Below are 22,220 nucleotides of genomic sequence, written 5' to 3' on the forward strand. Positions count from 1 at the left end.
GCCTACTGACAATGTGTCCGCCACACGCGCCCCCCCCCCCCCCAGAAATATCGTGCACCTGAAGGGTGAGCTTGCGGGGAAGCTGGATGACCCGGCCGAAACGCCCTCCGGTGATGTGTGCAGGGCTGGGGGGTAGCGGGGCTGGGGGGTGCCGGGGGTCTGACCGCCGGGGGGCTGCTTGCGGGGGGTGGTCCAGATCGAGGTGGGCCGGCTTGAGGCGGTCCACGGAGATACGATCTGGCGTACCGCCGATGTCCACGGTGAAATGTTTGTCCCCGGTCTCCAACACGCGGAAGGGCCCGGCGTACGGGGACCGCAGTGGTGCCCGGTGGGCGTCGTGCCGGACGAAAACATACTCCGCCGTGCAAAGCTCCGGGGCGACGTGGGAGGACTGGTAACCGTGTTGTGCCGTCGGCTCCGGGGCGAACCTATTGACGGTCTCCTGCAGGGTGGAGCGCTGTTGCGCCGCGGACCAAGGAGCCATGGAGTCGGGGTTAAATTCGCCCGGTACCCGCAGTGGTTGTCCGAAGACCAGCTCTGCCGAGGATGCGCGCAGGTCGTCCTTGGGTGCCGTCCTGAGGCCCAGCAGGACCCAGGAGCCTGTCGGCCCAGCTGCCGTCGCGGAGGCTGGCCCAGAGCGCGGCCTTCATTGAGCGATGAAAGCGCTCGCACAGGCCGTTAGCCTGGGGGTTGTAGGCCATGGTGCGGTGCAGCTTGATGCCGAGCCCTTGCGCCACCGCTCCCCAGAGCTCCGAGTTGAACTGGGGGCCGCGGTCGGACGAGATGTCCGAGGGGGAACCGAACCGGGCAACCCACGTGGCGATGAAGGCTTGCGCGACGTCAGCCGCAGCCGTCGCCGCCAATGGCACGGCCTCCGGCCACCGGGTGGTGCGGTCCACCATGGTGAGGAGGTGGGTGAAACCCCGTGAGGGGGGCAGAGGTCCCACCAAGTCGACGTGGATGTGGTCGAACCGATGCTTGGGCACCGTAAACGGGGCCAACGGGGCCTGGGTGTGGCGGTGGACCTTTGCGCGCTGGCACGCGAGGCACGGCCTGGCCCAGTCGCGGACGTTCTTTCTGAGGCCATGCCAGACGAACTTTGCCGCGACGAGCTTCTGGGAGGCCTTCGTGCCCGGGTGGGACAGGCCGTGGATGGCGTCAAAAACCGGGCGCTGCCAACCAGTGGGCACGATGGGGCGAGGCCGGCCGAGGGAGACGTCGCACAAGAGGGCAGTGCCCGCGACGTCGAACGGCACCTCGGTGACTCGGAGGCCTGTGACGGCGGTCCGCAAGGCCTGGACGTCAGGGTCGGCGGTCTGGTCCTTCGCCATCCGGGCATAGTCGATCCCGAGGTGGACCGCGTGTGCGATGAACCGGGAAAGGCAATCCGCCACCGGTTGTCCTTACCCGCGACATGACGGATGTCCGTCGTGTACTCGGACACGGCAGAGAGGTGACGTTGCTGCCGGGCCGACCATGGCTCGGCGACCTTGGCCATCGCGAACACAAGGGGCTTGTGATCGACGAAAGCTGTGAACGGGCGGCCCTCGAGCAGATGGCGGAAGTGTCGGACCGCCAGGTGGAGCCCGAGCAGCTCGCGGTCGAAGGTGCTGTAGCGGCGTTCGTGCGGGCGAAGCTGCCGGCTAAAAAACGCCAGCGGCTGCCAAGCACCACTCACCCATTGCTCGTGCACCGCGTAGTCCGACGCGTCGGTGGTGAGGGCGATTGGTGCATCGGGCGCCGGGTGCGCCAGCATGGTGGCGTTGGCCAAGGCCAGCTTTGCGCCCGCAAACGCCACGGCCATCGGCTCCGTCCAGGCGATGTCACCTTTGCCCGGCTTCTCCCGGAGGGCCTCGTGCAGGGGGTGCAGGAGCTGGGTGACGCGGGGCACGAAGCGGTGATAAAAATTCACCATGCCCAGGAATTCCTGGAGCCCCTTGATCGTGTGGGGGCGCGGGAAACTCCTGACCGCCTCCACCTTGGCCGGTAAAGGGATGGCCCCGTGCCTGGTGATGCGGTGCCCCAAGAAGTCGATGGCGGTGACGCCGAAACGGCACTTCGCGGGGTTGATTATCAGGCCATGCTGGCCCAGGCGTTCGAAGAGCGTGCGGAGGTGGAGCAGGTGCTCCTCCCGGGACGCGCTCGCGACTAGGATGTCGTCCAGGTAGACGTAGATGAAAGCTAAGTCGCGCAAGACGCTGTCCATGAGCCGCTGGAGTGCCTGGGCCGCATTTTTCAACCCAAAAGGCATCCGCAGGAACTCGGAGGCTGAAAGGGGTGATGACGGCCGTCTTTGGTACATCGTCCGGTTGAACGGGGACCTGGTGGTAGCCCCGGATGAGGTCCACCTTGGAGAACACGGTCGTGTTTTCCAACCGGGCGGAAAAGTCCTGAATATGCGGGACCGGGTAGCGGTCAGGGGTGGTGGCATCGTTGAGCCGGCGGTAGTCACCGCACGGCCGCCATCCGCCGCCGGGCTTGGGCACAATGTGCAGAGAGGCCCATGCGCTGTTGGAGCGCCGTACGATGCCCAGCCGCTCCAGCGTGGCGAAGTCCGCTTTCGCCACGGCGAGCTTCGTGGGGTCGAGGCGGCACGCCCGGGCGTAAGACCGGTGGTCCGACGGTGGGGATATGTTGCTCCACCCCATGTTTGACGGCCACCGCTGAAAAGGTGGGCCGCGTGAGTGCCGGGAAGGTGAGCCGCGTGAGTGCCGGGAAACTGGCGAGGAGGCGGGTAAACTCGTCCGCTGCCGGAAGCGTACAGACTAACGTCGCCGGGACGGAACCGCTCAACGAGCCGCTCAGCGAACAAGCGAGCGAGCTGAAGGTTTCGGCCTAGACGAGACGTCGACGCTTAACGTCCAATAACAGCCCATGCGCACAAAGGAAGTCCGCACCGAGCAGGGCCATTGGCACGCTGGCGGTGACGAAAGACCATTGGAAGCGCTGCCCTCCGAACCGCAGTGGGAGGCAACGCTTCCCGAATGTGCGGATGGGTGTTCCGTTGGCGGCGAGCAAGGCGGGGCCCCGGCCTGCGGCTTGCTTGTTGGACGCGGAGGCAGGGAGGACGCTTACCTGCGCTCCCGTGTCACACAGAAAACGACGACCAGACGAGGTGTCAGTGACGAACAGGAGGCTGCCGGAATGGCCGACGCTCATGGCCGCAAGTGAGCGCCGGCCAGGTCGTTTCCCGACCCGTCGAAAGAACACGGCGGGCGGCACGCTCTAGCCCTGCGGCCGAACCTGGCATAATAGTAGCACCAGGTTTGCGGCGGTGGCGGCGGTAGTGGGCGGGGCGTAGCAGCGGCCACGAGGGAAGCAGGGGGCGCTGTAGCCTCCGCACCGGGATCCACTACGGCAGCACCGTACACCGACCGCGTGTCGCAGGCCGCGAAAAATTTGTCTGCTTCTCCGGCCAGGGCGCGGGGTTCCTTAATGTTCGAACCAGCCAGCGAGAGCCGCACCTGTACAGGTAGCTGGCGGAGGAAAAGTGCTCGGAACAGGAAATCCGGGCGCTGGTCTCCAAGCAGGGACAACATAAAATCCATCCGAACGGACGGTCGTGTGTCGCCGAGGGCGGGGAGGTCCAGGACGCGGTCGGCGCGTTCGGCCTCCGTGAGCCCGAACGTGGCGAGGAGGAGAGGTTTGAGCGCCGCGTATTTGTGGTCGCCCGGCGGGCGCCGAAGGATGGGCACGACGCGGGCGGCAGTGCCGGGCCCGAGGGCGGCGACCACGTGGTAGTACATGGTCTCGTCCGCCGTGATGCCCCGGAGCTGGAATTGAGCTTCGGCCTGCACAAACCAAACGTCGGCTTGCGCTTCCCAGAACTCCGGGAGTTTGACGGCGACAGCGTTGGTAGCCATGGCGCGTTCAGGGGTCAGCTAGTGCTGAACCAGCCGGGGTCACCAGTGTGGTGCTGTGCACACACGATTTGTTTGCCAAGAAGGTAGGCCACCACGCGTTGTACAAACTGAAATGCTTTATTAACAGCTCGCACATAAGCACTGGGCGGGCTCGACTATCGAGCCCGCATATATGTCCCGAGGCCACGCCTTGGGCGTGGCCGGTCGGCCGAAAGGGGGGGGGGGGCATGTCCTCAGTTCTACCCTGCGCCTCGTGACGCCTTCGCTCCGAGCGTGGCCCGAGCTGCGCTAACACGCCCGGACGCTCGCGCCACCCACTGGTGCACGGAATTATTGCCTACTGACAGTGTCCGCCACAATAGGCCTATATGTATATCCATGTACATACACATAATATGGAATGTTCGAGGCCTGACCTTTCATTTTTCTATCACTGCATCTGAAGACTGTTGATTGTTGAATTATATTATTAAATTAAAGTTGGAAATCTTTGAAGTCATCCTGTTCTGTTGGGGGTTTTTGTGTAATGTCCGAGTGCTTTATAAAAGGCAAACTTTGTTTTGTGTGTCTGACCTAAGATAGTATTTTGTCCTTCTCTGAGGCTTTCTTGATGTGCTGCATGCCCAAGTTTCGAGGATATTTTCTTCTTTGAGGTAAAAGCTTTCTTGATGTTAATAGTGTGACGAGGGTGTTTAGCTCTGACGATAAGGGCACACACTGTGGCCAAAGGATCAGCCACCATATGCCCCTTTGTGGGGGTGCAGAGGTGGTGCCCATTGTGATGGACAGTAGTATACCCACTCCCTGAAGTTCTTTACAATGGGCCACGTTTTTTTTTCTTCTTTTTTTTCCATGGAGTGGTTTTGGAGATATAGAGTGGCAACGGTTTTTGGTTTTCCAAAATGTCGCCTGAACCACGACGTGACATCATAATTGTCATTAAAAATTCTACAGGAGATGCAACTATGGTGAAATATATATATTTTTCCATAGAGTGGTTTTGAAGATGGTGGTGCAAAGTTTTTCCAAGGTGGCCCGTACCGCGTGACCTATGTCATAATTATCATTAAAAAAAAATTATACAGGAGGAGGTGCTCCTCTCGTGAAAATTTCGGATCCATCGGACAAACGGTCGCAGAGGAAAAAAAATAATTTGTAATGATCAGATGAAGCGTTGTACTTGTTTAGTTTATGATGCCACCGATGACATCAACATGTCTTATTCCTCATGGGTAGTACTTGACAATGAGCCATGTTTCATTTTTTTTTTTTTTTTTTCCATTGAGCTGTTTTGGAGATAGATGCAACGTTTTTCCATGATGTTGCCCATATGACGTGACCGATGACGTCATAATTATGATTAAAAATTATACAGGTGGGGGTTATCCAAGTTGGGAGTGGAGGAATGGTTGATCAGAGTCGTGATGGCAATGTACAAAAGAGCGCGCACAGCTGTAAGGACGAAGGACGGGAACAGTGGTGAGTTTGAGGTGAAGGTGGGAGTGCATCAGGGGTCGGTACTAAGTCCACTACTATTTGTAGCTGTGATGGAGGTGCTGGCTCAGAACGTAAAGGAGGGTTTACCGTGGGAGTTGTTGTATGCAGATGATCTGGTGTTGATTGTGGAAAGTATGCATGGACTGAAGGAAAAGATGAACAAGTGGAAGGAATGTATGGAGACAATAGGTCTGAAGGTGAATATCGGAAAGACGAAGGTGATGGCAAGTGGTAAAGCATGTGGTGAGGTGGAAAGAACTGGGAAGTGGCCCTGTGCTGTGTGTAGGAAGGGTGTCGGAGTGAACTCCATTCAATGTACAATGTGCGCTGAGTGGGTTCATCAAAAATGTAGTGGTCTGAGAGGGTCATTAACCAGTGTGGCAGCTACATTCAAATGTAAGGTTTGCACAGAGGGAGCTGCAGATGGAGGAAATGTTGAGTTGGATCTTGGAGACGGTGTGAAGCTGGAAGGTGTGAAAACATGTTGCTACCTCGGAGACATGCTGAATGGAGAAGGTGATCAGACTCTGCAACGGTTGCTGGAGTGAGATGTGCATGGAGGAAGTTTCGGGAACTGAGTGGCGTTCTGATGAGAAGGGGAGTGTCGTTGAAGCTGAAGGGAAAGGTGTATGCTGCATGTGTGAGAAGTGTTATGATTTATGGGAGCGAGACATGGGTAATGAACGTAGAGCAGCAACGAAGGTTGGAAAGGGTGGAAATGCGAATGGTTCGATGGGTGTGCGGAGTATCGTTGAGAGAGAGGAAGACAAATGATGAATTGCGAAAGATGATGGGAATAGAGCCTGTGATTGATGCTGTGAAGAGGAACAGGTTGAGATGGTTTGGTCATGTGTTGAGGAAGGATGAAAGTGACTGGTTGAGAAGAGTGATGGAAATGAATGTAGAAGGAAGTAGAGGACGGGGAAGACAGAGGAAGACTTGGCTTAAGATGGTGGAAGAAGAAATGCGGGCAAGGGGGTTAACAAGGAGAGATGCAGAAAATAGGGCAAAATGGAGAAGATTGTCATGGGGACCGCAAAGCTAACCCCCGCTCTAGCAGGGAAAATCGGACCAACTATTGCCGAGAAAATGAGTTTTATAAATGCAGACGCGCATACATATGTATGGACACAACCAATTGCTTAACCCTGCTTTTCGCTTCATGTGCAGCGTATTAAACCTGTCGAGAGCTTGCCAAGTGGCCGAAAGCATTCCAATGAAACGGTTGATAAAGCGACTTGCACTTGTGAAGATCAGGCATTCCATGATTAGTGCTTGGAGTTTACTTCTTTGTTTGCTTTACTCATTGGAATCCTCCCATTATGCTGAGGGCCTGATGCTTAACCAATAGGTGGGTGGTTGATTATTTGTCTTCGAAGAATTCAAATTGTTTTGTGGTGGCAGATATATCACACCTGATGGCCTGGAAATGGTTCATTAGACAAGATACCTCAGATATATCTTCATCATCGACGCTAGACATGACTGAAAACTGAAATGGGTCATCAATATTGACTTGGGATGTATGGAGATATTGCTCGATGAAAATCTAACTTTGACTTTTTTTTTTGTTGTTGACGAAAGCACCCCCTGTACTTTTGTGCATCAAGTCCACCTCAATTATTTGTACCTGAATAGGAAGTGATACTAAGTTATTATATGCATACAACTAGCAGAGGTACCCGGCTTTGCACGGGAGTGGGAGGAGGAGGGGAGGGGGAAGAGGAGGGGAGGGGAACGGGGGGGAGGGGGGGAGGGGGAAGCGGGGGAGGAGGAGGGGAGGGGGAAGAGGAGGGGAGGGGAATGGGGGGGGGGAGGGGAAGGGGGGAGGGAAGGGTGCGGGGGTGCCCAGGGGAAGAAGGGCCCCTCCCCTCCCCCTCCCCCCCTTTCCCCTCCCCCCCTCCCCTCCCCCTTCCCCCTCCCCCTCCCCCTTCCCCCTCCCCCTCCCCCTTCCCCCTCCCCCTCCCCCCTCCCATCCCCTTCCCCCTCGTTCCCCTCCCCTTCTCTTCCCCCTCCCCTCCTCCTCCCCCTTCACACCAGGGGGGTTGACTCAGCCTGTCATCCCACCGAGGTCGGAAGTCGGAACTCATTGTCGTCAAATAAATGTAGCCTGTATGTTTCACTCTTTGTCACATGCCGTTGGTCCCATGTCAATCGGATGAAGTTGAAAAATTAACGTTACGAAGGTTCTCTGGGACGTACTGATTCCGAATAATGAAGTTGAAAAATTAACGTTCCGAAATACGCTAATTACGCTAACAGAAGCGCTGGAGGGAGCACTGCGCTCCCTCCCTTAGATTCCCTCCCTCTTCTGCTAGCGCTAATTACGCGTAACACACTAATTTTAAAACCCGAAGTTTTTTTAATTTTAAGGTGTGCTGTAGTCAGAAGCGCTAGAAGCGCTGCGCTCCCTCCCTTCGAATCCCTCTCTCTTCTGCTAGTGCTAATAATACGCTAATTTTAAAACCCGAAATTTTTTAAATGTTTATGTCTCCGTGACATTCCTGGGACCATCCCGAGTCGAACAGTACTTTCCGCTCGCAAATCCGTCCACGGGTTCTCGAGATCTTAGAGATCATAGATAGATCAGGATACAGACACAGAGGCCAACTCTACTTTATATATATAGATACTGAAAGTCTGGGTGTAAATGTAAATACGTGTGCAAATCTTGTTAGAAGCGCCACTAGTTTTTCTTTTTTGAAACAACAACAACACATCATGCATTTTAAGGCCATTTTCCCTGCTAGAGCGGGGGTTAGCTTTGTGGTGCCCATGACAATCTTCTCCATTTTGCCCTATTTTCTGCATCTCCTTGTTAACCCCCTTGCCCGCATTTCTTCTTCCACCATCTTTAGCCAAGTCTTTCTCGGTCTTCCCCGTCTTCTACTTCCTTCTACATTCATTTCCATCACTCTTCTCAACCAGTCACTTTCATCCTTCCTCAACACATGACCAAACCATCTCAACCTGTTCCTCTTCACAGCATCAATCACAGGCTCTATTCCCATCATCTTTCGCAATTCATCATTTGTCTTCCTCTCTCTCAACGATACTCCGCACATCCACCGAACCATTCGCATTTCCATCCTTTCCAGCCTTCGTTGCTGCTCTACGTTCATTACCCATGTCTCTCTCCCATAAATCATAACACTTCTCACATGCAGCATACACCTTTCCCTTCAGCTTCAATGACACGCCCCTCCTCGTCAGCACGCCACTCAGTTCCCGAAACTTCTTCCATGCACATCTCACTCAAGCAACCGTTGCCGAGTCTGATCCCCCTTCTCCATTCAGCATGTCTCCGAGGTAGCAAAATGTTTTCACACCTTCCAGCTTCACGCCGTCTCCAAGATCCAACTCAACATTTCCTCCATCTGCAGCTCCCTCTGTGCACACCTTACATTTGAATGGAGCTGCCACACTGGTTAATGACCCTCTCAGACCACTACATTTTTGATGAACCCACTCATCGCACATTGTACATTGAATGGAGTTCACTCTGACACCCTTCCTGCACACAGCACATGGCCACTTCCCAGTTCTTTCCACCTCACCACATGCTTTACCACTTGCCATCACCTTCATCTTTCCGATATTCACCTTCAGACCTTTTGTCTCCATACATTCCTTCCACTTGTTCATCTTTTCCTTCAGTCCATCCATACTTTCTACAATCAACACCAGATCATCTGCATACAACAACTCCCACGGTAAACCCTCCTTTACGTTCTGAGCCAGCACCTCCATCACAGCTACAAATAGTAGTGGACTTCGTACCGACCCCTGATGCACTCCCACCTTCACCTCAAACTCACCACTGTTCCCGTCCTTCGTCCTTACAACTGTGCGTGCTCTTTTGTACATTGCCATCACTACTCTGATCAACCATTCCTCCAATTCTAACTTCCTCAATGCCCATGTCAATACTTCACATGGAACCCTATCGAATGCTTTCTCCAGATCAACAAACCCAAGAAACAACCTCTTCCTCTTCTCCATGTACTTCTCCTGCAACTGCCTCACAATAAAGAGTGCGTCTGTCGTTCCTCTTCCTGGCACGAATCCAAACTGCATTTCGTCGATCTTCACCTTCTTCCTTATCCTCCTCTCCAACACCCTTTCCAATACTTTCATTCCATGCTCCAATAACTTTATCGCTCGGTACGAGCCACACTCCAGAGGGTCACCTTTCCCCTTGTATAGTGGGACGAGGGTACTCAGTTACGAAATCTTTTTTGAAAGTGATACCTAAATAAATATTGAAATGTATTCTAATTTTCTGGATGCAAGGGATTTTTGTCATTTTCATCCAAATTCTTCATATTTTCTTGGTATACAACACTGTAAATAAAAAAGAACAACTTTATCTGCACAGATCAAAATATTGCCAAGATTTCTTATTTTATTTTTAATTTAATTTTTTTTTTCTTCCACAATTTCTTTATATAGAACTTGTAGACGTGAGAGTGGTGAATTAGAGTGAAAATCTATGTAATTGTAAACTGAAAATGTAATTTTTTTATCTGTGGCTTTGGCAACACTATCAGGATGTGTAATTTGTGACAGATTGTGGGCTTGACCTAAATTGCATATTAGACCAAGTATCTGGTGTAGCAATCCCTGGTGTTGGGCTAGCGGCTAGGGTGCTGGCTTTGGATCCAAGGATCCTGGGTTCGAATCCTGGTCGATCGCTGAATTAACGCCAGGGGGGTTGACTCAGCCTGTCATCCTTCCGAGGTCGGCAAATTGAGTACCAGTTCACTGGTAATTCCCTGTTTGGCGTTAAAGGCGGCAAAAAGGGTTGGCTTTAGGAAGGGCATCCGGCCGTAAAACATTGCTTCAAATAGGGGACCGAAAAACAACAACAACCACAGTTCCCGAAAAAGGCCAACCCCCGCTTTGCGGGGAAAAATGGCCTCTAAAGGTGTTTTTTTTTAAATCTAACATGTTCACGGTTAGCATATGGATGGGCAGTTTCGATGGAGATAATCATAGAAAGCAAACTCACGAGATGGCCCTTGAACTAACATTCTAAGATCCAGAGCGAAAATGACAAGATCTGGTCTGTAATTTATACTTGTGGCACATTAAATTAATTAGAATACATTTTTTACAGTGTTCATGTATCGTATAAAAAGGGGGGGGGGGGGGGGGTGTATTAACCCCCCTCCCCCCTCCCCCTAAAATAGGTATTTGCCCTCCTCTTTGAAACTGCACCCACAATGTTGATGAAACTTGATCACAACCTTCATCACCCGTGATGTACTGCATTAGAAAAATCGGATATTCCCAAAATTGCTATTTTTTTTTTTTTAGCTGCGTCGCAGATGCTGCTAATAGAGTGCCCTCTGCTGCTGTTGTTGTTGTTGTTGTTCTTGTTCTTGCAGAGAAGACAAAACCTCAAAGCTCCACCCATTCTGGGAACCATAGCTCCACCCATTGTGGGAGAGGCTTCATATAAACAAATATCCACCATTTTATTAACTCGCATAGCTTTGAGGCCTGTTTTGTAGGCCCGTGGTGTCTTCCCCTCTCAGTTTTATTTCAAATCAAATTCGATATATCATTTCATCTTTCACAGTCGCTAACTTAGTTTTAGACTCGGTTGAAAAAAAACGGGAAGAAAATCCGATGAAAGTTGCTCTTTATAGAACGAAATGAATTCTCAAAGGCCTGTAACTTCAAGTCCATTGAGATATATATTTTTTAAATCGCGGCATGGTCAGTCATACACCGCCCGAAATAACAGACGGGAAAATGCCGAGATATATTAAAAATTCGTCCATTTGATGACAATCGTCACGATGAAATATTTAATTTATACGTCACAATAATGTGGAGAGGAGCATAGCTTCGTTCACGTGTCGCCACACACGGGAAATTGCCGAGATATATATTTTTTAAATCGCGGCATGGTCAGTCATACACCGCCTGAAATAACAGACGGGAAAATGCCGAGATATATTAAAAATTCGTCGCCACACACGGGAAGTTGCCGAGATATATTTTCACTTTGCACAAAAATAACATCAAGTAATCGAATCAATAGGAATGTCCTGTGCCTATAACATCGACGTTATAGGCACAGCTGCATCTAGGCATTGTGTAACATCGACGCGGCTTTTGTTTTAATTAAAACTTTTTGTACTTGTTTTTGCTTAAAGTCTTGTGATTTTTTTTGTATGATTCTACATGCTGCACTTTCTCCGAGTAACCAGTGATATTGTTTAAAGTACCTTTAGTTGGTGTAGTATACAACTTTATTCTACCATGGGTATTGCCCCTATTTTTATTTATATAGGCAAGATGTGTATGAATAAATGTTGTAAAAGGGGAAAAAACAATTGTTCTTGCTCCACTTTTTTGAAGATTTTATTGCATCCTCGCTTTAACCAGACACATAATCTGAGTTTAAAAAAAAATTACAAAAAAAAGGAATGAAAGCAATTGAACATATTTTAATTATATTTCAAGAGTAAAGTTGGAAATCTTTGCTTTTTTTTCTTTTTCTTTATTCACCCCCACTCACTCCCCCCACCCCCCACCCTGTTTTGGGCATCTGACCTAAGATGGTATTTTGTCCATCTGAGAGGCTCCTCTGACCAATGCTTTCTTTGTGCAGGCACCAGCATGAAAACCCAAGTTTCGTGGAAATATTGACTGCTTTGAGGTAAAAGCTTTTCTAAAGTTAGTGTGACTGGTTCTCATGATAAAAGGGGACACATGGGGGGGGGGGCTATAGGCCCCTCTGTGGGGTGCAGAGGCAGCACCCCTTATAGTGAACATTGGTACACCCACTCCCTGAAGAGGTTTTGAGAATCTTAGTTACAAGGTGAAGTATTTACATATTCCAGAGATTACTTGGAGAGCAGGATTAGGGCTAGGCTTGGGCGATTTTTAAAATTTGAGAATATTCCGATTCCGTACTGCTGTCTCTATTCCAAATTCTGCACCCAAATCTAATCGATTCGTTCTTATCACGTACCCAATCTGTTCAACTTTTTGAGATATCCTGCACACAGACAGACATGGGTGAAAACATATCCTCCATCCATCTTTGGTGGCAGAGGGAATAGAGAAAGAACTTGAGCTCAAAATGTGTGTTCATGGGTAAATATAATCGGTGGCATGATTTATATTTCAAGAAAAACCTGAAATAGTGTTCCATTGTTGTAATTGTTTGTTGCCCAGTTTCCATTCTTCTCTTTAACATGTTAGCCAGATCGGAATTGCAAGATACTTGTTCATTAATTTTGCAGCATGACTAATGACTTAATGATTCTTATGTTATCGTGGTTTTAAGTTGTCATCCCTACAGTTGTCATCCCTACATTTGTTATCCCTACATTTGTTATCCCTACATTTGTTATCCCTACAGTTGTTATCCCTTATGTTATCCCTACATTTGTCGGTGTCAACAGTGTGCACTTCACATTTACAATGTTTCTGGAAAGCCGCTGAATAAATGTTCTGCAGTAGTGCTGGTGGCAGGTGAACACAAGTACCTTTTAGCCATTGTCCTGAGCATTGGATACTTCCCCTCCTTGGAACTCCACCACCAACGGACAACAATCTGCATCCAATCTCGCCTCCGCTAGATATTTATCAATGTCATCCCCTCCAGGAATCTCCCACAACCTCCATGGTCCCCCCTCTACCCCCACAGGCAGTCTTTGGTAATTCTCGTTCATCAATCTGACACTTCTGTTTGATGATTATGGTGGTGACGTCCCTCATCACCACTTCTTTCACTCTTGCTTTCTCTGTTATGGAGAGAAAGGGAAAGCATTTATAACTGCCCATCCAAAAAATCAGAAGTTGGTAAATATTGCTTTGTTCCAAAGTCACTGTAGTAATTGCTAAGCTTGGTTACCATTCCCTCTTTACCTTCGTTTTTCTCTGGCAAGTCATCTTCTCATTCAACGAAGATGCCCTCCAGAAAGGAGATGGTTGGCAAAGTCCCTGATATAGTAACTGAGGTCTCGCTAGAGAATGACTCCGTAATGTTGCACAGGTTGCAACACCACCATTTTTTTTTTCCAGCAATCAAACTTTCACGATCTGACGGATCTCACTCCTTCCTCTTGGTCTCAATTAGTAGGTTGGAAATACTTTGCTGTTGCTCTAGGACATGCTTGAGCATATCATGTGTTGAACCCCATCTGTTGTCTACTTCCTGGGTGAGCTTGTGTACCGGAAGTCAAGGGTTTGTTGACCGAAACAATATGTGGCCGAAACGGGTAATGTTGGTGTATCCCAAGTCCTCGCGCACTGCCTCGGTTATACGTGTCGTGTTATCAGTGACTTGCGGCATTGTTTATCTTTCAATTTCCAGGATTTTGTGCGTAGCACTCAAAATGGTCATGTGGTGGAGGCAGTTCTGCGCGCTCAATGCGAAACGCCCCATTGACCATTCTCTGTTGAAGAAACGTGCCGTGACACCGATGTATTGGTTGGATGCATGACTGATCCACAAGTCAGTTGCGAATGCTGCATTGAATGCTTCTTGCAGCTGAGGTGCAACACTTTCCTCCTCCACTTTGTTGTGCAGCTAAGGGATTGACGGACGAGAACAATTTCTCCCCCATAGGGCAAAGCCGTCTAGAACGGTGTTTGACCGTCCATATGTATGTCCCCTCAAATGTATACCAATCAGAGCTGAGGATCTGGTCACACGACGAGGTGATGTGATTACGTCTGATGTCATTACGGCGTCTGACTCCGCACACCTCCATTTTGATTCCAATTTCTTTCAGGCAGAACATATCGGTGAACCTGTCATATATCACAATCGCCATGCTCTACCTTCACGTTTTTCATTCAGTGTGAAACGTAAGCAAACCAATTGTTAAAATGACCATGAAATATCGAAAGCATCGGCGTTACGGCTCTTCCAACAATACGGTACGTATCGGCCTTAGGCCGCATGCCTCACCTTCAGACCGCTTCAGACAAATTAAACCTAGGTTTCTTAATACAGTAGTGTATCGTTTCAGTAGTATAGTTTTCGTAATCATAATGTCCTGTGGATGGCTCTATTAAGACAGAGCGTCCACGGATGGCTAATCGAGCTTGCTTTGAGGCGTTTCCAATTGATGGTGGACGATACGCGAGCAGGGAGTTTGGGGGAGAATGCCGACACCTGAGTGGCCTCGACGATGTCTTCACCCTTTGAAAATAAACTCACAAAAACGGAGTTGATCTACAAAAATGCGCGGCTTTATTGCCGGACTCCGAGAACAAAAACGCGCCGGTAAATAACTAAACCCCGATATTGGGACGTCCCCACACAGACTTCGACGACACACAGATGGGGAGGATATGAAAATAAATGTTTTGTTGTGTGGTGCAAGCTTATCTGTCTGGATGTCGGGTTGGTCAGGCTCCGTCCGACGTGGCTCTGGTCGGCGCGAACCGATCGGTCCGATCGGTCCGACTCGAACGGGTCGCGTGCAGCTCACTCCTCCAGCCGTGCCCGGACTCGTCCACGCAGAGTCTCCCCCTCGTCCGGAACCAAGATGAGAGGTCCGCCGGCACAGGAACGCACTAAGGGCAACAGGAGAAGACTAAAAACGGGTCTCCATCGCGGGAAGGCAGGCAGAGGTGAAGAGGCAGAGGCAGAGGCAGAGGCAGAGGCAGAGGCAGAGGCAGAGGCAGAGGCAGAGGCAGAGGCAGAGGCAGAGGCAGAGGGGTGAAGGGCGAAGAGAAAAATGTCCGTCTCCGCTCACTTTTATCACACCTGGTCTGACGTCACTGGCTCTTCCCCTCCAATCTGCGCGTAGCTTGTTGGTAGTGTTCCGCGCCCTCTGCACGTCACCGGGGCTTCTCCAATGAGCGCGTCGCTTGTTGGTAGTGTTTCGTGCCCTCCGCACTGATTGGCCGAGTGTCTCACGCCGTTGGTGTCATCGGTCGGTGGCCAATCAGTGTGGCACGTCCTTCACCTTCCTTAGACCCCAATCGGTGCTCTTGGTGTTGCTCGCCTCTCCCCCCGGCCAGCCACGAGCCTTCCTGGGCGTGGTTCTCGGCTTGCCTGTGCATACTACTGCGCGGCTGCTTCCAGTCTGTTCGTCCAGTCAGGTTTTATTATGAGAGGGAAGTTAATTAGTGTGTATGCACTAATGGGCCTAGCTAATGTATATGAGTGCGTTGCCATACGGGGCACCGGGATGATCACAGGTTTCACACACGTGGGAATTAGCATAATCCCTCCAACTATTTATCACCCGATCATCCTTTTATGATCACAGGTATACTCTTAATCCGACAAACCAGGCTGGACAGATCGCTGACTTACTTACATCGAGATGGTTCTTCTTCTTCCTGACATCGGAGCACCTACCGATGCAGATCTACCTGGATCCATGTATCCCACTACCCCACCGACATAATAATAATATAGTAAATATAACCATAACACTTTAATCCCAATGTCATGAATACAAAGTTTATGGATTGAAGCGGTGTATGGTTCATGAATCGATGAGCGGTGATCGGCAGTAATATTAATAACCGTGAAAGTAATGACTTCGCCTTGGTTTTTTCATTGTAATATCATTTTCGAAATAATAATAACGTAACGTTAATATAATAGGAAATCTAATCGTAACACTAATCCCTTTGTCGGGACTACAAACATACTGGAAGTTAAAATATATCGCCTTCTACAGGGTCCGGCTGGGGTCTTTGTTACAGGGTTAGTACAGGGACTTTGTTACAGGGTTACAGGTTCTACAGGGTCTTTGTTACAGTGTATTAAATGGCATTATATATGTAGACTTTAAAACAAACAAAAAAAAATTGAAATTCGACTAAAAATAACTGTACGAGTTTTCTGTAAATCGTCACACCTCCCAGCCCAGCCGGACCCTGTAACCACCTTTAGAGGCCATTTTTTTTTTTGCGGGGAAAAATGGCCTCTAAAGGTGGTCACCTCCCCTAGCTGCTCCTCTTTAACCATAAGAGGAGCAGCTCGGAAAGGTGATCGAACCGTTAGGACCCCGGAAAACATCGAAAGGGTTCGACAAGCTGTGGAGGCCAGCCCTCGTCGGTCAGCGGTACGGCACGCTCGTGCTCTACGGATGTCAGACAGATCAGTTCGTCGAATTTTGCACTTGGACCTTCATTATCACGCGTACAAAATCATGGTGGTTCAAGAACTGCAGCAGAATGATTTCGTACGGCGGTTTACATTCGCAGAAAGAATGCTGGAACTGCTGAGGGATGCTGCTGTGCTGAGAAATGCTGGAACCTTTCCGCGCGTCTGCAAGAATGGTTGGACAAGAACGGCCGCCATTTAGATGTCATTTTTCAAACATGAATTACATTTTTAAAATGTCTTTGTTACAGTGTATTTATTACATGGCATTATATATGGTCTTTAAAAAAAAAAAAAATTGAAATTCGACAAGATAACTGTACGAGTTTTCTGAAAATCGTCACACCTCCCTGACAGACCCTGTACATATGAAAGTAGCGGCAGTTTTGTCTGTTAGGTCATTATGTCTATGATGTCATTACGACAGCTGACTCCACCGACCGATATTTTAATTTACGAGTACACCCGCTCGCTACGGTAGCGGCAGGAAGGGTCATTCCTCTTTGGGGTATATATAGATTAGTCTATCTATGGTCTGGTCTCAAGAACATTGGGTGTGTTCATTTACCAAGTTTGTTGTGGAGAGATCGCCAAGTGGTTTAAGCATTCGAGCAAGCACTCCATTCAAAATAGTTAATGAATGGCTGGCTTGGCAAGCGCTAGCTAGCTGCTTGGTAAATGAGCAGACCTCCAAACCTTGTGGGGTAATATCGATTACAGTAGATCTTCTCTCAGTTCTGGAAGTAAAACTTACCTCACGGATGTCGGGATTCCTCCAAATTTCTTTGTTTAATGTTATAAGCAGCATTAGCGACTGTTTGAAAAGCTAATCATGTGTATTTGTGGTTTATAATATTTTACAAGCCTGGCTACGCCGCTGTTGGACTTTTGGTCTTGTTTATTTTTAACAGCGCAGCCTGTAGGGCAATGCTGTCTGGAACAGCGTTTGTCTGACTATGTATGTCCCTTCCGCTGTCATTTTGCGAGTTGATTCCCTTTAAAATTTGTTTTCTCTGCCATTGTTTGTCCGATTGACAGAAAATTTTCAATATAGGAGCGCCTTCTCCTATAGACTTTTAAAATGACATATGATGCATGGTACAGGCACCAACTTGGAAAAACAAAACAAAAGCCATTTGCACCTGTATATCTCTGAAACAATTCCATGGAAAAAATAAACAATTGAAAGGTGGCTCATTGAAAGGTACTCCCCATGGGGAAGAACGTATGTTAGTCATCGGTGCTTTCATTATGACGTCATCGACAAGTAGAATGCTTGATCTGAAACGTATTAAATTTCTTGAACGTGATCTACAGATAATTTGGTTGAGAAAAAATATTGATGTCATCGGTCATGTGGTGTAGCCCATAGGCCAATGCCTTCTGGAACAGTGTTTGTCTGTCCGTCTGGTGTATGTATGTATGTATGTATGTGTCCCTCAAACTTCCACCAATCAGAGCTGAGGATCTGGTTACATGACGGGAACAGCCTCCACTCGGCAGAACCAAGTCCGGCTACGTCATTGGACTATTGGTCTCGTCGTTGTATGATTTGCTGTTGATAAATATGCTGTGATATCTTTGCTGTTGATAAATGTGCCGCGATATCTTTACCGTTGATAAATGTGCCGCGATATCCTTGCTGTTAAATGTGCCGCGATATCCTTGCTATTGATAAATATGCCACGATATCTTTGCTGTTGATAAATATGCCGCGATATCTTTGCTGTTGATGAATGTGCAGCGATATCTTTGCTGTTTATAAATGTGCCGCGATATCTTTGCTGTTAAACGTGTTTTTATTAAAATATTAAACACTAATTATTAAAATAAAAAAAACTTTCACTTCAGTTTCCTTTTTAGAATCACAAATTGAATAATGTCAATAATGATAAATTTCACACCAAATTATTTGATAAACGAGATGCTTTTGCTGGTTGGTGGACATGTATTTAAGTTAAGATGTGCATGATTTAATGCATTATCACATAATGGAATGTGTGATGGGAGTTATAACTGATAATACTGTCGTGTCGACCCTGTAGTGAAGATCTCAGGGTGTCGGATGACCAAAACGAGCTTTAACTCTGAGGCGTATGAGCCGAATCGATGGCGGTTCCTTTGTGTGGTGCACGTGGGAAACGGAGGTCTTGTGGCCTTACCTGAACGGACGGACGCGGCAGGGATTTTTCCGAACCCACGAACACAAACGAACAAGACAGGCACAGCAAAGGAATGCAATAAATACGAGGTTTATTAAAACAAGGCAAAGTAACAGGGAAGGTGGGGTAAACTAAATTCCTAAACGAGGGTCCCTCCACACCAGACTTGTAAAACAGACGAAGGAAAAATAAACAAAAATAAAATTTGTGTGGTGCATTGGTCGATACTCAGCCTGGCGTCCTCGACTGGTCTTTGAATAACTGCCTGGGAACCGCACAAGATGGCACGCAGTCGTGCCTGGAGCGGCGGCCAAACTCCTTCCTCCTCCGATCGTCACAATCCAGCGGCCCTCCACCACTCACTTTGCTAGATAGCACAGCCGCCCCCGTCGAGCGCACAGGGAGAGAGCTATCAATGCGACCGCTCGCCAACACTGCTGGGACCAAGAGAAGAGAGGAGCAAGACAGAATGTGACTGTTCGCTAATTCAACCAGGGCCATGAGAGCGAGAAAATGGTGGTCCCTTGTCTTTTCCTCTCGTGTCTCGATGACGTCATCCTTTTGATCAATCGCCCAGCGCCGTCGAATCTTCCCAACCAATCGTTCTTCGGGGCGTGGCCTCGTGGCCATTGACTCCCAACGATGGAGCTTGGGGCATGGCCAGTCAATTCCGGTCCTCCGAGGCGGAGCCTAGCCATCCTCCGGAGATGTTTGGCTGTGCCGGGTTCTTTTGCCGATGGTAATGTAAGGGTTTTGCGAGCCCTGACTGTGTTGTGGGTGAATGGAGTCCATTTACACTGCAAATGTTGTAGTTATTGTGGTGGCTCTTGGTGATACAATAACAACGAAGGGGAAAAAAAAATCACAGGGCAATTACACACTGGGGTTTATCCTCAAGCCTTACTTAATTAGCATAGCTCCACCCTTCATTTGGAAACACATATACGATCTTACCCGGACAATCGGCCTAACTTAATTTACATTGAGGTGGTTTCTTCTTCTTCGCGACACTCGGAGCATTCTAAACCTAAACGATTCTTTGTCGGCGAAGGTATTTCATCCCCACCCCATGGTGTCTGCATAAGACATTAAATCCTTTCGTGAGTGATGCTGGCCTGACTGCCTGGAGGCAACTGAGGTTGTGGATCTACTGATGTGGATCTACTGATGTGGATCTACTGATGTGGATCTATGACAGGTTGTGAATCCACCATTTGAAGAGGTCCTGTGCTGAAAGGATCGGAACCTCGAGGAAAAATTGTGCTTACCTGATTATCTGTGCAATTGGGAAACCTGTCAAGTGCTTACAGGTTAAGGTTCTTCCTTAAGGTAAGGAACTATGTTTTGAGGTCTGCAATTTGAATATGGGATGTTGTGAAATCAACATCATTTACAGTAATTCTTGTGTTTGTGGGTGTGGCAGAAATGAAAAATTGAGGTGTCTGTGTCCTCTTCCCCACCAGCCCCCCCTCCTGGTCCCCCCCCCCCCCACCATGAACACCAGCATCTACATTATCAGCAGGGTCCCTTGTGTACCACAGATTTGGTGATTTGCTAGTCAGAAGTTGCACTAAGCAATTAATTGTCTAGAAATGCCACATGGTTTTTGCTTGTGGAAGAGTCCTTTGTGCCCCAACATTGTCAAAAGCCTTCAATATGTCGAGTTCACCATGATGATGCAAAGCTCCAGTCGCATGTTCACTGATTAGGGATTACCATTAGTCTTTGAATGGCAGAAACGATACTGGTCGTCATTTTCGAGGTTGTGTATTTCTACGTGACTCAGGAGTTGCAGTTTTCTCAGGGATTCAAATGTTGGTGAAAGGTGGAAGGCTGATAGGTAGAAGAATTTTATTTCTCACTGGGGCTCTAAAGATGCGGATTACAGATGCCTATCTTCAGCTGGCTGGAAACAGACTTTGACAGACAAGCTATCAAAATTTGAGGCATGCTGTATTGCAGCGTTTCGTTATGGATGGTCTCGTAGCTATTGATACGCTTTAAGCAACTTTGCTGGATATGTGTATAGCTATAGGGATCAGAGTTTATTGTGCTGCATTACATTGTGAGAATTCTTTGTTTTTGTGACTAAAGATTGTCATGTTGACATGTCAAACAAATTTGAGCATTTGCAATGCAGTGATGTAATCAAATGTGTTGGAGTTTTTTTTTTTTTGTATACAGAATCGAGGCTCATGAAAGAGCTAACATTTAGCACACCAAAAAATCAAACGGACAAACAAAATGTAAAAAAAGAGGGAGCGGTAGACAAGATGGGGAGAGAAGGGGAAGCACACAAACAACATTTGAGAGCAGGGACGTCGGGAGATGTGTGGGGGGGAGGAGGCATGGGAAGGGGGGTGGGGGGGTGGGAGAAGTATAAAACGCAAGGACACCAAGGACTTCCAGGAAAGAAGTTGGTATTTCAAAAAAGTGGATTTGGGATGAAATTAGTGGGGGTAGAAAAGATCAAGGTTTTGGATGGGGGAAGATAAGAGATGGTGGTGAACAGCTGTTTTAAAGAGATGGAGGGAGGAGTGGGATTGAAGAGAGTGAGGGAGTTTGTTCCAGAGGTGGAAGAAAAGAGGAATGAAGGAGTGAAGGTGAGCAGAGAGTCTTGATTTTGGCAGTTTAACCATAAGAGGGTTGCAGGCAGATCTTGTGCGACCTGTAGGAATATTTGGGGGACAGAGCCCAGAGAGAGCTGGGGGGGGGGGCAAGGCCGGAGAGGAGTCGGTAGAAGACAGAAAGACCACGAAACCTGCCTGCGGTGAGTGAGTGAAAGGCCCTCGGAGTTAGCTTCATCGCGGGAGATTCCAATGATTCTGAACGCTTTGGTTTCAACAGCGTGAGGACGAGCTAGGTCTGAGGCAGGAGCACCAGCCCAGAGCGGAGAGCAGTATTCCATTGAGCTGCAGATGAAAGCCTTGTATGTGGTGAGGAGCTCAGGTGTGCCAAGGAAGGACTTCGCACGACGGAGGATGCCCAGTCGGCGACTGGCTTTGGAGGCCAGATTTGAAATGTGGTTTTCCCAGGAAAGATCATGGCAGATAGTGAGATCAAAAAGCTTCAGTGACAGAACTTCTTGGAGAGGATTATTCAGAAAGTGGATGGGAGGGTTGTCCAGTCGGTCTTTTCGGAGAGACATCGTAAGAGTGTGAGATTTGTCAGGATTGAAAGACATGTTCCACTTGTTTGCCCAGTCTGTGATTTTGTCCAGGTCTGCAGAGAGTGAGGAGGCTGCAGACTGCCGATCTGAGGGATGAGGAATGGAGCGACAGAGACTAGAGTCATCAGCAAAGAGATAGAGAGGATTTTCAAGAGAGTCAGAGAGATCATTGATGAAGACCAGAAAAAGCAAAGGGCCCAGAACACTGACTTGGGGAACTCCAGCCTGAACAGGAAGAGGAGATGAGAGAAACCCATTCAGGGCCACACGTTGACTATGACTAGAGAGGAAGTCCGCCAGCCATGCGTGGAGATTTCCATGGATACCAAAGGAGGAGAGTTTGGTGAGCAGAGCGGGGTGCCAGACCGTATCGAAGGCACGTGATATGTCAAGGGAGACGGCTCTAATTTCCTGTTTGACATTGAGGACCT

General features: G+C 48.9%; 1 protein-coding gene across 1 annotated transcript in view; it reads left to right on the forward strand.

Moving 5' to 3' along the window:
- Positions 1-22,220, forward strand: part of LOC137425490 (kelch-like protein 5) — a 154,910-nt gene that overhangs the window by 2,365 nt on the left and 130,325 nt on the right. The window contains exon 2 of the mRNA XM_068113988.2: positions 11,986-12,033. Within this exon, the coding sequence (XP_067970089.2) occupies positions 11,986-12,033 (48 nt within the window). The remainder of the gene's footprint in view (positions 1-11,985; positions 12,034-22,220) is intronic.

Source organism: Myxine glutinosa, chromosome 4, assembly GCF_964187855.1.
Source record: "Myxine glutinosa chromosome 4, kmMyxGlut1.1, whole genome shotgun sequence".
NCBI lineage: Eukaryota > Metazoa > Chordata > Myxini > Myxiniformes > Myxinidae > Myxine > Myxine glutinosa.